The following is a 17,047-nucleotide window of genomic DNA, read 5'->3' as shown; positions in this document are numbered from 1 at the left end:
ACCTCAGTGCATTGAATAAATCATGGTATGTCATAAATATAAAAATATAAAGAAAATAAGCAACTTTGAGCAGACCAAAGTTTAGTGTCTACTAAATAGTATATTTACATAAAACATTTAAATACAAATCTAGTCACTAATTTACGTCTTTTTTCCTCGGATCAATGAAATTATAAAATTATATTTTTTAGTTATATCTTAAATTAAGTTTTATCAATTGTTTGTAAATTAAAAGGCTGTATAAATTATTATAATCTGTAACATAATTTATACAGCCTTTTAATTTACAAACAATTGATAAAACTTAATTTAAGATATAACTAAAAAATATAATATTATATATTATATATATATATATATATATATATATATATGATTGACACTCACTTCACGATGAAAGGCTAATAATAAATAAGTATTTACTGGGTAGGTATGATCTTTTTTTTTATATACATATAGGTATACATTATTTTTGTCACGGTTAACTCCCACTGTGCGATGTTAGCATAAAGATGCGAAATGAATTCCACAACGATTAATTTCAAACGATTACATTCAAACACCAATTTTTGAGAGCAATATGTTGACCGATGTAGGTACGAACGGGAGAAGGAATGAGTTCAGACTTAAGTATCAAAAAAAAGTTAAATATATCAATAACTGTTTATTTTCATTTATACATTTCGGCTAAAAAAGGCAAATTTTGCTACAAAATGCCTCACAGACAATAATGAATAAATTACCGGGAAACTAATTCCCGAAAGTATAGTTGTAATAAATTTGATAAAAACCTCCGCATAATAATTACTTATTTTGGCCATGTTCCGCGTTTTTTCAGTGAATAAGTGTATTCCGTTTTCCGAAGCAATACTTTGAATATTTTTAATTGTCAAACCAACGGATTTCCTACTTTCTACTTTGACGTCGTCAGAATGGCAAAGTTGTTCTAACATACCCTTGCTGGTTTGTATGTTTTTATCGATTGACTCATTAGTTAGTACGTCATTCTTTCCTATGTAGCTAAATAAATCCGTATGATTAAATTGTTCGTTGTATAATTTCAGTCCATCAGTATCTTTTAATTTTAAAAATTCCTTAAATAGATTGTACATTTTCGAATTGACCCAGAATCGGTTATGTTTTGATAGCTTTCTGAGTCCTTTTAAGTGTTGCATACGTATCTGTATCATTATCGCTACCAACAAATTGATAAAATTCCAGTGAACAACGTACAGCGCTTCGATATACTCCGCTAATGACGACTTAGGATCATTGATCGTGTTAAATTTAGAGATAAATACATTTTTCAGAACGTTTCCATTAGCTATCAGTCCAAATTTCGACGTCAGGGTATCCATGATATGGGCATTTCCTATCAGGTTGGTTAAACACAGTTTTTCCAAACCAAATAATTCCATGTGTTTTAAGTGCATGCCGTTATAAACGTTTGATTTTAAATTTTCAAAAGCGCTTTTAAAGTTTATCAACAATTTTGACAGATTAGTTTCATTGCTGGGCATGTCGCGAATATATGATTCGAAGGCCGGCTTGGCGGTACCTTTCAAGTCGAACAAATCAATGCATTTGTTCATTTCGTTCAGTAGTATATGCTTAGTGTTTTCGTGAATATTCAAAATTGCGTTTCTCGTCTCGTTACGTTCTTCACGTGCCAAGTGTGCATCCATCCTATACGTGTAAAAACGGAAAACCCAAAAAATATCCACCATGTGTCTTAACCTGGGAATATTGTAAATAGTGACCAACATTTTCTTTGACCATTCCTGGAACGAATACAACTTGGAATACTGGAGTAGCGTGTCAGGTTCGGTAATTATGAGTGGCTCACTCAGACGGACGTGCGATGCCATGTAAAACAAATAATTGCATCTAATATGGCGGCCGACTCTAAAGACCATTTGTAGTAAATATTCCTCGTCACAACTATCGAGAGGTAAGTAAATTTCAGGAATGCTTTCGAAATAACCTTTGTTGATTTTTTTTAGCAAAACATAGTCGTTTATTAATTCTGTTTTGTTTTCACATTCAATTAAGATCGCGCTAGTTAATACGAAACAAGCGAGAACAATAAAATAACGTTCGATAATAATTAACGACATATTTTTGTAAATCGCTCAATAACAACTCTAAAACACAAGACCAACCATCCAGGTGTATGAATTGAATTTTGTATCGAAAGAAAACGCAGTAGAAAACATTAGTATGGCGTATGTATGCATTATATGTGCGTAGTACCTACTAGGAAAACTCATTTTTATGTAAATATATTTTGTCCTGAGTCATGTTTGTACAGTTGGCTGTTGGTCAAATAAGTAACGGGCCCGATTCTAATAGTAATATGACATAACGTCATGAGAAACCAAGACATTTTTGAACCGCGCATAAAAAGATATTAATTTTTTTTATCAAATTTGCAACTTTTTTTTGTCTACACGCTATTCAATTTTTACTTGTTTTTGATTAGCGTTAAAATTACTCTGATGTACATGTTTTTGTATCCCATAACTTTGGAAAATACCAAATAATTTCTTAAAAAGAAAAAATGTTTTCAAACGATAATATTTATTTATTTAAATTATTACAAATAAATAACATGGTTTGTGTAAACCGTTTACTTTATCAAACACACTTAAATTTCTAGAAACGTTTGAATAAAAAAAAAAAACAAACGTAGTCAATTACTAAATTGTTCTAAAAAAATTATATTTAACTCAACAATTCTGAGTATTTTGTAGATATTCCATTATTATTTTTTATGAATATTTTTTTCATCATCATATACCTACAACCTATAAAGTTAAAAAGGTATGAAATATCTCTCTTATGATTCCATAAAAATGTAATATTATTAAATAAATAATAAACTAGACTTATACGATTTTTATTAAGGCGAAATTGGTATTATATTCTTAACAATTTTTCATGCATGATTCCTGTGTTTTTATTAATTGTATTAACAATACCTCTATAATATTTTCAATTTATAAATTACAATTTTAGGTTGATAAATAGTAATTTATTCAACATAGTAACATCATGTATAATGTGCATTTGAATTATGCCAATATTTGTAATTTTTTTTAACAAATTTTTTTATGCCTATTTGATGTTATGAAAATTTGGGTTATTATCCGACCTGCAAAAAGTTTTCCCCTTTCAAATAAAACAAAAAATTATTAAAATCCAACACGTCTCCAAGGCGTGAGAGTTTTTCCTGCTTGCGAAAAAACACAAGCTATGCTCTTTACATTTTGAAGGTAAAATGTTCAACAACTTTCAAAAAAATAGGGTTTTTCAGCTTTTTTATATATTTAAGGGGGGGGGGGTATGGTTAATTCGTGCAAAAAACGGCAAATTTTTGTGAATTTTTTTTGACGACACAGTTAAAATTTGTTTATTAAAAATAATGGTACATTAAAGTATAACATTCGAAGAATATTGTGTAATATTTTCATGTAGAAATATTAAAAAATACGGCAATGGCGGCAATTATTCGGAAGCGTCTCAGAAAAAAGTAGAATTGCGGTGCCCCTCATAACTCGATGCTGGATCATCTGAAATTAAAAAAATCAAGTTCTTTCGTTAGATAATTGCTTTCCCCAGGTAACGCTGGGAGGGTTTTTTGAAATTTCAATTTTTCACTTTTTGGGAACACTTTGAAGGGAAAAACGCGATTTTTGCGAAAAAGAGCGGCTAATTTGTTATTGTAAAATAAAAAATATTAACAAATTTGAAAAAAAACTCTCCAGCGTTACCTCGTTAGTTATTTACTGAAATAGTGTTCAAAATTTCAAAAGGATCGGTGCAGTAGTTTTGAAGTTATGGTTGTCACCGACTTTGAAAACGTGAGTTGTGGGAAAAACGCTTTAAAGTTAACGATAGTGCGCTCGGGCCGGGCAGCTATAAAATTCCGACAACTCATAACGTCGTCAATTTTGTTCCGATCGACTTGAAATGTTGACACAATATTCTTGAGATATTATGCATTCAGTAAACAAAAAAAAAATTTAATACCCTACCCCCCCCCTTAATTTAAATAACTACCTTCTTATGTAAGGTTTATATTATATATATATGTTACACACCAGAGGTGAAATTGTCCAATTCATGAAAATTAAAGTGGACAATTTATTCTGTGGTTATTATCTATAAGCTGTGGTTACATTATCATTTTTCCTTGGTGACCGCGGTAACCAGCGTCCAGTAACCAGTCCGATTGGTATAGAACTGCGTCGGTAGCCGAGGGTCACGTGCTCCGTGTGTTATCAACGGCTTGCGGTATCGCTTATCAGTTATCGCCGGCGGCCGTTGACAGTGTCCGGACTATTATATTGGTAAACTTAATGCGGAACGCCATATAGTCACTGTAGTTAGCCTTAAAAAATATCCTCTTCGATTAGATCGTGTGTTCATAGGACAAGTCCTCTATTATGATTATTTTCAAGACGTGTAGGACGTTCGCTTGCTTAGGTACTGCCGCTGCCGCCGGCATCCGACGGGGAACTCCAACGGACGACCTGAGCGGCGGTAGCCCCCAGACGGCTGTCCCGACGCAACAGCAACCGTGTCGTACTTGCACAGACTTCAGAACGTTCGCCATGAGTCGACGACAGATGAGTGATGATAACAACGTCAGCGTTCGAGATCAACGTTCAAAGGTGAGACGAAAGACCGATTCGGCCGAAGTAGCTTCTAGCTGGTATCTAGTTCCACTAAACTTTTTTTGAGTTCAGCTCACGGTTTAGATGTCATCTGCTGATTATATCATGGAGCTTAAAGGCCCAATGCCACCATCATGATATGGTTTCTAGATAAATTTTCTCCAGGCAGATCGTCAGTCCTTGCCCGGAGTGGAGCAGGGCGGCTTCTTTTTACCAGACGATATATCACTCGGCAAACAGAGCATCTGTGACTGAGTGTAAAACCGGCAACAGTGAGTGCTAAACACACTGATGCCTTACCCACTCGGCCACTCCCCCTTCTCTTATCCGCTGATTACCGTATGTTAATTATTTTCAAATTGTAGGTGCAAGCTGAAGATCTGAAGAGAGGAGACGACTGTCCACTGGACAAGGAAGAATTGGGTAAGTGTCTAGTTGTACCGACAGATGTATTGACCAAAACCCGTCTCGAGTGTAATTAGGATATATCTGGGACATCACTCAACTCACCTTTAGGTGAGGTAAATCACTTATGGATCGGTCAAACAGAAATCGGACGTCCGTGCGGACAGGGCGCTGGTCCGCCGCGGACTCTGTACTCTATTTAAATGCATCATTCTGGTTAAACAGACAGCAGCCGGCGGACTAGTATAGTCCGCCGCGGAAAAACGGATGGTTGTATTTTTTCACAAAGTTCGCGGCGGACTGGAATAATTTTGTAAAATAAAAAATATTTAATATAGACAATACACTGGATTTTCCACACGTATCAGCACTTCTAGAATATTATTATAATGTAATTATCGAACATAATATATACAAACAATATTGATGACAACATATTGTACTTAATTTAAAAATTTTTTTCATTTTAAAATTGTGCACTGAAAATGATCAATGAAATGGAACAATTGATTGATCTAGTTGGAGAATGCGTTTATTTGTATGATACGCGGCATCCACTGAAAAATGGACAGTTTCGGCTAAAGACTGGTATCAACACTTCACAAAAATGTAAAATTGAATAAAATTTTTTAGCCGAGTCTGCAACTACGAAAGAGCATTTTCATGTCTCGTTGAAGTACCAAATTAATTTAAAGTAGTGGTGGAATATAGATAATCATAGATAGATATAGTATGATATATAGAATGATATACTATATTAACAAGCAGTAACAAGCTAATATCTAAGGTGGTTAGTATATTAAAACATCAAGTTTCTGGCTAATATTTTAGTGTTTAAAATCTGGCTTAAAACAATTCATAAAAATATGACCTCTTAAATTATTCAACTCAATTTAGTTCAGTTCTAGTTTGAACGTTGAGAATACAGCATAGTCGGTGAAACTCCCCAAATTATTTTCTTTTTTGATTTAGTTCATGTACCCATTTTTTTTTCTTCGTCTTGCTTGACTCAAGGCAAGCAGAAGAAGCAATTCTTCTTTGTCAGAAGAACTGCTAGACATTTTGTAAAAAAAAATGAAAACAGAAAACGTGAGATAAAAAAGTGAAAAATAAAAAACAACCAGCAGTACACTCTTGGTTGTGGCAATTTTCACACTGGTTTGCTCAAACTTGTCCGCATTCTGTTTGACTATCCTAGTCCGCAGCGGACCAGCGGACTAGTTGGACGGACATGTCCGCGCGGACAGTCCGCTTTCTGTTTGACCGATCCTTAAGGGCTCGGATGTTGCTGCACTAAAAATCACATTTTAAATTGGTTTATAATAAGTCAATTGCATTCAAAACAATTTTTTTTGAGAATTTGTTGTTGTCTTAATTTTAATTTATTTAATGTGTTACTTACATAATGTTTTGTAGTTCATTAAAATTCAACACGTTATGTTGCTCAAAGGTCTGTTTGATTTATTTGACTAAATTAAAATTACTCCAATAGTGTGTATAATAATATTTGTTTTGCATAAATTAAATTTATATTAAACAAATACATAATAAATTAGTTCTAAAAAAAACATTCAAACGCAACAACATCCTAGTCTTATTAACCAAAAATAATCTGTACACAAACTCATGATCTCTTGTCGTCTAGGACGCAGCACGTGGAACCTGTTGCATACGATTGCGGCAACGTACCCAAACAACCCTAGCGCCAAGAACAAATCGGATATCCAACAATTTTTGGTGTTGTTGTCGCGTGTCTATCCGTGCGAAATATGTGCTGATGATTTTGCTGAAATGTGAGTATACCCGGAGTAATTTCATTGTAGAATTACTATAAGATTTTAAGTATAAAACAGAAGTATATCTTTGTCAAGGTCTAAAAGTTTAAGATAAATTTGACAGATAACATCGATATAGTCAACCTTTTTTTCAAATATTAAACTAGAAAGCCGAAATGTTTAACATATGTGGAGTTATATCTAAACTCCAATCAACACAAAATAAACTGTAAATTTCAGATGTTCAATATATTAAGAGAAAAAAATGTCTGTAAAAATTAAACCTTTTTACCTATTCACCTAATCACCACCAAATTTTAATCAGTTCATCTAGATAACCAAATAAACATATTATTACAATTTTAGGGAAAAATTTAAATCTGCATAGTCGTTATCAAAGTTCATAGGAATTGCACAAGCAAACAAACACACTTCCACAGACAAAATGTCAAGTCGTTCTATTTTCTATTACAATACACATGATCTTAAACCGTAGCATTCTCTATAATGAAGCAAAAATCTAAATATCAAGTTATTTTTACATTAAGTTGACAAAAATTCAATAAAAGTTGTATGCTTACTATTATTGTAAGTAGACAACGCTATTTGGTTTTTACAAGTCAACTTGTCACGGCCGTGCTTGAAAAAATTTACTTTGCCTAACCTTTTGTGTCATTCAAGTTAAGTCGATATCATATCATTTCAATCAGAGTGCCAAAGAAGTTGTCAAGTTTCACTAACTAAAAGCCCTTTTATTTGTATTTTATACAAAGATAAAATATAGTTTTTCTAAGAAAAACATTATGACTTGCAAATTAAAATGCTTTGATCATAAAATAATAAAATCTAAGATTGGTGATATTTAAAAATATATATTTATGTACATAAATTCACTTTATATGTTTACGCTAACATGGAGTGTCCATGGCATTTTCACTTTGAGATATTGTAATAACATAAATTATAAATTATTTTGTTAAACTGAGTGCGTATTAAAAAAAAATAATCATTTAAGCTTCTTTTTCTTTTTGAAACTAAGAAAAATTTAGTCAAATTTTTTTTATTATGAAAAACAAAACAATTCTTTTATAATGATATTTATTTTAGGTTCGTGATTTATCTACACTTCTGTTAAGTTAACCCGTTGTAAGAAGGTTACGTATGTAATTTTTTTTTGGTTTTTTCACAGATTAGTGCACTGTCCTCCCAAGACGGATTCACAAGAATCGTTGTCGCAATGGGTGTGTGAAGTCCATAATATGGTCAACAGAAAGCTGGGCAAACCCCAGTTTGACTGCACCAAGGTGATGGAACGGTGGCGTGACGGCTGGAAAGACGGTCGCTGTGATGGCTGATGCACCTTCCTTCTTATGAGTACCTGATAGACGACTAGTGACAAGTTTTAGAGTTGTCTTATTGCCAAGTTACCCTGTAAATAATCTTAGTATTTTGTTAGTTATATTTGTTATAATTATTTTTAGTTTACTTAACTTAGCTCAATACAAAATGATATCACACATTTATAATGCTAAATGAATATTTTATTTTTTGCCCTTTTTTTTTAAATGTAACAAAATGGATAGTTTTTTTTGTTGTGATTAATTATATAATATTATGATAATTTACACAGCTTAAGTATCTCGTAAATTTTGATTGTTATATTTTGTACAATGATGTTATTTTGTGTTGAAAACCGAAATTATAAATAAATTTAATTTGTTAATATCGTTTTTAATGATAACAATAATCCATTCACGGAAGTAAATTCCAATTTATTGTTTTCTCAAATGAAAGACTTATTAAATATTATTCCACCACTATTTGTAAAGAACATTTCTAAAAATCATCTTTATTCATGTTATGTGAGAAGTGAGAAAATAATAATAATATGGAAAATAAAACTGATTATGAATAACGATAATCAACATAGAATTTACACTCGTTTCAGTCTATTAGTACGTGGCTACATAAGCACATAGCCGCCCAAGAACCAAGAGTTTTCTCCTCCAAAAGAAAATGGCAGATTTCAAGAAATAACAAGACATTAAAATGGTTACAAAAAGTATATATAAAAAAACATTACTACCTATAGAAAAAAAGTACATAAATATCAATAAATTCTTAATTAAAAAAATAACTTTTAGTCACTGTCGTCGTTATGTTGTTGATAATTTCGCCTTTTCAACTTTTTTGGTATAAAGCTGGCGTCGTCATCGGCACATTGCGTATCGTTAGTATTTGCTGTTAGAATTAAGTGGTCAGCACCTAAAAAAAATAAAAATAGTACCCATTAAATATAAAATAACTAACTATTAGAAAATCTATAATATCTTTCTTTCTTGGTTAACTAATAAATGTATACATTCATTGTACTTAAAACAAATAAATATTATAAAAAAAAAATAATGTTGAATAAATGAATAGTTGACAAATAAGCATTAAAGTAATATCAATTTTTATTGTAGGATATAAACTCGATTACTAATTTGCTAAGTCGATAGTGCATAAGAGTCAATTAAATAGAACATAGAAAATATAGTGAGACAATTTTTATGACAAAATAGAGCTGTTTTTGATTCTAGATTAAATTTTAAGAGTTCTGCTAGCATTCAAATACAACAGTTAATTACCTCCAGACAGATCTAGTGCCTTTACAGGTACGGTTTTTGTAAGTACGTCGTTGTCACTTTGGTCTGCTAACTTTGAAGGCACCAGCTGTTCCGATGATACATTAACGGGCTCTGGCAAAACCAACGGCAGCGAGGTGTTGTGGACAGGAGAACATTGCTTAGCGTCTACCAAGTTGCTTTTGGGCTCCGGCAATACCAATGGCATGGAAGAGTTAAGAGCTGTACAAGATTCTTGTTGGTCTATAGAATCGTCTTTGATTTGGCCCGCCAATAGAGACGAGCTGCTGATATCATCTTCATTGCGACCGGTAGAATTGATGAAAGACGACGAAAACGTTGAATCCATGTTGGTGAAACTGGTGCTCTTGGCCCATTGTCTTCCGGTGACCAGTGCCAGAGGGTCGTCTATGCCGAGCAGGTCACATAGCCGCCGTGTTTGAGGGTTTGCGAAACTTTTGTAGGTATCACAGGGGGCGAAATTTTCTGGTATGGTCAAGTCACCGTTTTCAAACAATTTGAGAACGGCAGATTTCTCTTCGTCTGTCGGAGTGAAATCCCACCTAGAAAATCAAAGGAATATTGTGAAATCAGACATCAGGGCTAATAGGAAGAAATTAGTTGAAAACAATTATCAAAATATTAGGGAAACAGTGTTTTTGGTTCATAAAATTGGATAAAAATAAAATAAAAAATACTGCTTTAGTACCAGGAACAAGTTTATTGTTGTTGTTAGGATAGGAAAGGTTTCAATGACATAACCTTTTCTAACCAGTTGACTCCCTACCAAATAAACTGTTTATGGTTAAACATTTAAATAAAATTTGTTAATTGGGGGCTTACACAAATCTCTATTGTTTATTACCTTTCATTCATCAACGGTCCAGGGGATGGCAAGTAGTAGATGTTTCTGTATACATTCAATAAATGGTTGGTGAGTCGTAACACAGTAAGCCATTCTAAATCATAGCTTAATTTGATAGGCTTAGAAGCATCGTGAGGGATATCCAAGATCTGTAAAAACCGCCTTCTTGGCAAGCACTTGTCTAGCGATAGAAACTTGGTCAGCTTCTTGACGCCATCAGGGCAGTCCTGTGGAACATAATAATGGTATAAATAATGCAATGCCGATTATTAGACCTGACGAGTTAATTTTGAAAGAATTTTCAATGAGTATTTTGCAAAAATATAATATAGTATTTAAAAAGATGTCGGGTTAACTAATAAAATATTTAATAAGCTCTTTATTGTTAATTATTTAACAATGTTGCTTAAAACTCATGGCCAGGATTAGGATTATATTACAACTGAAACGTTTAAATCAGTTCAATACAGTTAAAAGTATTGTATAGATTATAGTGGAAACTATTAAATGTATTAATAGCAACTGAGTTATTACGCTAGTAGTATGGTCCACAATGGCGGCGTACTTGCAGTGCAGATGGGCAGAAAACCAGTACGGAGGTTGAAGGGTGTACAACAACTCGGCTGCTGGCGGACTGCCCAGCCTATTTTCCCTTATATCCTTCCTGAAAAATGATCAAGGTAAACATACTTTACTCAACAACACGTTCTTTATGCCTTTAAGCATTTTAAATAGAATTGAATCGGATAGTATTTCAGTATTTTACTATAATAAAATAACTTGTCCCGTTAAACATAAAATATAATATTTTGATAATTTAAATTGTGTTTGACCAGTGTGCTGCACATTTAATACAATTTTAAGTATACTCACTCAAAGAAAGGCTTGAACCTTAGCAACTTTTTCAACTTTCCGAAGCGTGCAATTCCCTGAGGCCAATCGTGCGACAACATCACAGTTACGGGTTCCTTGAGCTGAATGGAAAAAATAAAAATGTGTTACAAATCTATTAAAACCTATAAATATACAAAATACTCCCTTAGGGAGGGGAGGTTTGTAATTATGATGGACCTGTGTAAATTATAGAAGTAAATAATAATTTTATTTTAAAGAATGTTGACCACCATTAATCGTGAAATTCTTTAAGTTTTGATAAACCACAATTGAAATACTATTAATGGTGAAAAAAAAATATTCTTTTGAAAATTAGAACGTATATTTTGAAATGTCAACTGAATATTTTAAAACCGTACAACTTTACATTTGGTCACTTTATGTATAATGCCATATGACTGTTATTACAGCTAGTTAAAAGTGGTCTATTGCACTTTGTACCTGTTTTAGTCTGAACACTTCTAATTGACGAATATGATAAACGCTGCGTTTCGTCTGTTCCGTGTAGGGAGGTCGTTCATGTCGGCCACGCATGTAATCATTACCCTTGTAAATGCCCGACAGGCCGCCTATGCGCACCCCAGCCACGTCCACTACGCCGGCAGTGCCCATGTAGTAAATGTTGGGGGCGGCCCAGCCGCCATAGCTAAGCTCTTGCATGTGGGCAGACGCTTCGTGGTTGCCACCGATAAACAACGTAAGGACGGGCGCGACCAGTTCTCCCGTGTAGTACCTGATGAACAAAACAGTCGTAGTGGTCGAAATGTATTTTAATTACTACGGGAAATGAATAACTCGAAACACTTACTTGTAAAACGTACCCATAACCTTGAATTTGTTTGGCACGGCCATAGTATCCAAGTCGTCGGCATGCCTGGTCGCTTGGAAGTCACCGCAGCACACAAGCAAATCTACGGTGAAACCGTGCTTTCGCTGCAATACTCCCAACGTTTTGTACACCCGTTCCAGTTCGCCATGAGCGCATCCTTCCACGGCGATTTTCATGTCGGCCGTCGGCCTAACGCATTGACCAGGTCGTTGTGTTTATAATACCGAACACTGTGGATGAATAATATTTGTGTAACTATATAATATTAAATACACTCCAATGCGGCTCGACTGGTACATGCGCACATAACACGAACCTTCAACGCACGATTGTCACGCAAACGTTGTATATAAATTTACAGCTTATTAATGGTTAGGTTTGATTTGTATTTATTATTATTGTAAAAATGCTTGTATTAGAAAATTGCGAAAATCCCTACACGTTCAGGACGAACAACGGAGCGAGTAAACTTGTAAAACTAAAGTGTAAACAACCGTGTCTACCGTCCGGCGACAAGTTTTGATAAGAGTGATAAGAGCGATGATTTTAATGTTCATGGTCTCCGCTAAATAGACAAAAACCCTGGATCTTTTAACTGTGTTGAATACGGTCATTGGTCGACGCTTTTTGCCTCCAACGAACGATAACTGCAATAATTAGAGACCTACAATATTAATGAATATTAACAAATTTGGCGATCGAAGTTGGCCAATTTAGAATAATAATTTGTAATACATTTTATTTGTCATTGGCGTTAGTAGCTTTCCGTGCAAGTATTGAAATTCTAAAAATGAGCATAGATAGGGTTGCCAACTGTCCTTCATTGGGCAGGACAGTTCTACATTAACTGTATGATTTGTCCCAAGTCTAACAACGCTTTAAAATTGTTGTAGGGCAACCCTACATTTCAATACAGAGACCTTGTGTCCTTATAATAAGTCCATGAAAAATTGAAAAAAATACTTATTCATAGGAATTTCATTATTATTATTTAAAATTTTATCAATTATTTGGCACAATCACTTGTATCAGATATGTTAAATTTCCTAACTCTGTATCTGATGTATATAAGTATATTTAAGATTTAACTAGAGTGGCAACCATCTAATTGCTATACATTTTTAATAGGTACTGTTGATTCGTATAACTATTTTTCATGACATTGTGATTTATAAATATTTAAATATTATGTAGGTACATTTGAAGGGTTCTGAATTGGATCGTGTAACTTGAAGTATCAGGACAGGTTCTATGGCGAAAATGTACTTTTCTTGCAGACACTACGTATACTCAAAAGTATAAATACGATTTAACAATGGTGATATAAATAAAAAGTATTAGATTATTTGTTTATAGTCATTAATAATACTACCTACACAATCCTTACATCGCTCACCTAGATCAAAACTATAACAACTCAAAAATTGGGTATTTTTAGTTATTCGGATTCTACAAACGAAGTTGCATGAACCAAAAAAACAAATTAAATTTTATCAAGATTACTCTCCAAAAGAGGGCGCTGTAAGTACCTTTTGTTGAATGACTAATTCCATAATCCTAATTCCTAACTACTCCGGCATTTAGGATTCATAGCTATAATTTTACATGACAGATTTTGAAATGTCGCCCTTTACGCCTACTTTAATATTTTATAATATATATTAATTAAAAAACTGTAACATTTTCATTATTATTGTTTAGTTTTTAATGATGGGAAGAAGGTTCTAAAATCTGCATTCGGGCGTATATAATAGTAGCCAGTATGTATATATATTTAACATCAGTGCAATACTGTTTAAATTTGAATAATTTCAATTCAGAACTAGATATATGAAAATATGTTAATACAAATTAATGATAAAAGTATTACAAGTTTAGAATTGTTTTCTGGCTTTTTGTGCTGTAAACTATTTAACAATATCGTTCCAATCCATACTTTTTAGTAGCTACACAGTACACTATTTTCAATAGACATTAAATAATAATGTATAATAATTGCCTTATACCTAGTTTCTATTCGCGTGTTCAATGTATATGCGCTTCAATATACGGTAAAAATCAAATCACATGCCAAAATAACTTATATATCAACAAAACAAAATCAATCTAACGTCCCAAAAACGATGTCACACAAAATAATACTTACAATAACAACCGAAAAATGTCAAAACTATAATTACACAATAAAACGTCTACGGTAAATATCCGGATCAGCCACATAATAAAATATTAATATAACTCACAAATAATTCCAATAATAAATCAATATAATAAAAAGCCGAACGGAGATCTTTATTTTTACATGAAGTTGATTATGTCTATAAGAATAAGACCGGCCGACTTTTCGTGGCGACTAAAGAAAAACATGTAATTACACATTTTAATTTGAAGGTCTCCAGGAATCCAGAATAATAGGATTTCCCTTTCTCCCGTCCTAAATTTTAATATTAACTATTAAGAATTCGAAAAGTTAACAGATATGTACGGTACCATTTAAGTTTCAAAAGTTATCAGAGCTTTAAAAAATACTAAAAAGGTAATAGTTATTATGAATTTTAAAATAATACAAATAATAATAATTAAAAAAAAAAAAGTACAAAATTGTAATTATTTTCCCAGAAAACGAGTATGTTATCTTTAATAAACCACCCTGTATAAATAGTGTTGTAAACTATAACGGAAAAGTATAATATAAATATTTCAAACATATAATTTTATTTTTAGCCAATTAATAAACCTTGGATTATATTTTAGAAACATAAATATTATTTTTTTGTACGTTCTATTATGAGGTACACATTATAGGTAATATTATACATACAGAGTTGGCTAAAAAACATAGTTGGTATACGTTGCATGAGCCCAGTGCTTGGTATTTATGAATAATATGGGTTTTCATAGGATTTATGTGTACCTAAAAAAAACTTAATTGGGTCAGAATTTTCTCAAAAACCCCACGGTTTTTTGGCCATTATGCCAATATGCACAGTACACGGATTTGTGCAATTCGCATTATTAATTATTGTAAATGTATGAGCAAAGTAGTACTATTTCATCACATCAGCTACAGCTGTATAATAATAATAATAACAATAACAATATATTATTACTTATATGATTTAGTGTGTATATAAGAATGGTTTTGATAGAAAACACAGTCGGTGTTTGTTGTTATATACTTACCGTTCATAAGGGTCATGGCTATAGAATATAGAGATATTTTCTCTACGTTAAAAACGGAGCCAATTTCAAATTTTCAAGTAGGTAACAAGTAGCGTAATGTATTCATAAAATATAAACTCTGTTGTGTTGATGCGCAGTTATTTTTATTTTTTTATCATTACCATAATGACGAAGCGGCGTAATAATGTTTTCTCTTTTCTGAACTTATAAGATCAAAGAAAAACCCGAAAAGTGCCAATTTCGATAGCACACTGGCTATATTACCTTTTAATGTAAACGTTTGAAAGTTCAGAACAGACTTAAGACTATAGAACTAAGAGCTACGACTGTAAGTAGAGTTTTTCGACGAGAGAGGTGAGCAAACCTTCCTCCTGAACAAGGCGTAGCTCGATAACTTAATATTATACATTAAATATTTAATAATAATAGTTGTAACTTAAACGTTTTTTTAAAAAATATTTTTCTCATGGTATAATCATATTATTATTCTAGAAAAAACTTGAGCACTTATGGTTATATGTAATAAAATAATAATAAAAACCCTTAACCATAAAAATCTTCAGCGCTCACGACAATTATGATTAATGTTTATAATCAATAAATATTTTAGATATTAAATGATTTCTATACCTAATATCTTTGGTCTATGGACAGTCACTCTTTTGGCATAATATAATCTTTACGTCCCTATTGTAAATATTGCACAAGCGATTTTTGTACTGACATTTAAACACTAATAATAGGTATGCTATTATATTTTTGTTTTAACAATAATATTATGTTTAAGAGTTCTATTAGGTTGAAAGGCATTCATATTATATTATTATTAGGTGAAACAATTTTTATTATTTGTGTTTTAAATTTTATATATTGTTCCAATGACTATGGATGAGTTTGTTTCAAACCCGCCAAAAGCCTTGGATAGTTGGAAGGAAGATGTGTTAACAGCTAAGGCTCTTGAACCGCTGTTAAGCTAAAGTTAAATGTAGGGTTAGGAAGATAAGGAAAAAGTATTTCTATTTTCAGTTGTACCGCAAAAGGTTGCTTGGTAAAAACTAAAATGAAACGCAATACTGAAATATAAATACATTTTTTGACATTTAATATTCTCTTCCCGTAAGGGATACGTGTGTAGACTGTAAAAATTTGTCTAAGAAATTATTTTCTAAGATTTTTTTTTTTGCGAGGACTATATCAATACGCCTAATCCTCCTCGCCCCTTTCCCCAGGTATAACAATAATAACAATAATAATAATAATAACAATAATACTATGACTAGGTTTATATGGCTTATGTTATGGCAGTTGATTCAATTCAGGGTGACCATAAGTCGCTCAACTGGACCGTGTTTAGAGCTGGGCGAGATGGAGGAGAGTGACTGTTTGGGGGGAACTAATACAGTTTTAATGGATCGCTGCATTGAACATGAACCCATTAGTGTATAATATATATATATAAGTATAAATAGTGATGTTGGCCGAACGCGACGGCCAACGAATTTTAAAATAGTTAATTGCGAAAAACCGTGGACTGCAGTCGAAAAAGCAAAATACATAATATACACATGTATGCGTACAAGTATATGTTCAATTACTCTTATTAATCAGATTTAAAACAAATTGTCTTTACATTTTTTTGTCTTTTCTAAGAATGTTTTATGGCTCTTACTTATATTACCTCATAGTGTACGTTTTGCATGTACAAATTACAATCATTTTTAACAAAGAATACATATGTACATTGAATTTATACAAATATTAGCTTATTGGCAAAATAATAGCATCATATG

General features: G+C 32.4%; 2 protein-coding genes across 3 annotated transcripts; one reads left to right on the top strand and one right to left on the bottom strand.

Annotated features, from left to right (window-relative positions):
• The first annotated feature begins 4,328 nt into the window (after window positions 1-4,328).
• LOC126836865 (FAD-linked sulfhydryl oxidase ALR) lies at window positions 4,329-8,549 on the top strand. Its single transcript, XM_050570525.1, has 4 exons — window positions 4,329-4,676; window positions 5,045-5,102; window positions 6,730-6,877; window positions 8,049-8,549. The coding sequence occupies exons 1-4, from the start codon at window positions 4,449-4,451 to the stop codon at window positions 8,212-8,214; spliced, it is 600 nt and encodes a 199-aa protein (XP_050426482.1). The 5' UTR covers window positions 4,329-4,448; the 3' UTR covers window positions 8,215-8,549.
• Window positions 8,550-8,708: 159 nt separating this feature from the next.
• LOC126836864 (uncharacterized) lies at window positions 8,709-12,578 on the bottom strand. 2 transcript variants are annotated; one of them, XM_050570524.1, is made up of 8 exons: window positions 12,391-12,578; window positions 12,054-12,304; window positions 11,687-11,978; window positions 11,225-11,325; window positions 10,886-11,015; window positions 10,352-10,578; window positions 9,490-10,049; window positions 8,709-9,124 (listed from the first exon to the last, which is right to left on the bottom strand). In XM_050570524.1, exons 2-8 carry the CDS (start codon window positions 12,248-12,250, stop codon window positions 9,000-9,002), a joined length of 1,632 nt encoding a protein of 543 aa, XP_050426481.1. In that variant the 5' UTR covers window positions 12,251-12,304; window positions 12,391-12,578; the 3' UTR covers window positions 8,709-8,999. The 2 variants fall into 2 exon arrangements, with proteins under 2 accessions (XP_050426481.1, XP_050426480.1); XM_050570523.1 differs by having other exon boundaries at window positions 12,054-12,578.
• Between the last annotated feature and the right edge of the window lie 4,469 nt (window positions 12,579-17,047).

Source organism: Adelges cooleyi, unplaced genomic scaffold, assembly GCF_023614345.1.
Source record: "Adelges cooleyi isolate 19-005CV unplaced genomic scaffold, UGA_ACOO_1.1 ACOO_flye_CR_arks_rails_tigmint_CR_PRNA_247, whole genome shotgun sequence".
NCBI lineage: Eukaryota > Metazoa > Arthropoda > Insecta > Hemiptera > Adelgidae > Adelges > Adelges cooleyi.
This window is presented reverse-complemented; position numbering and strand designations above follow the sequence as displayed.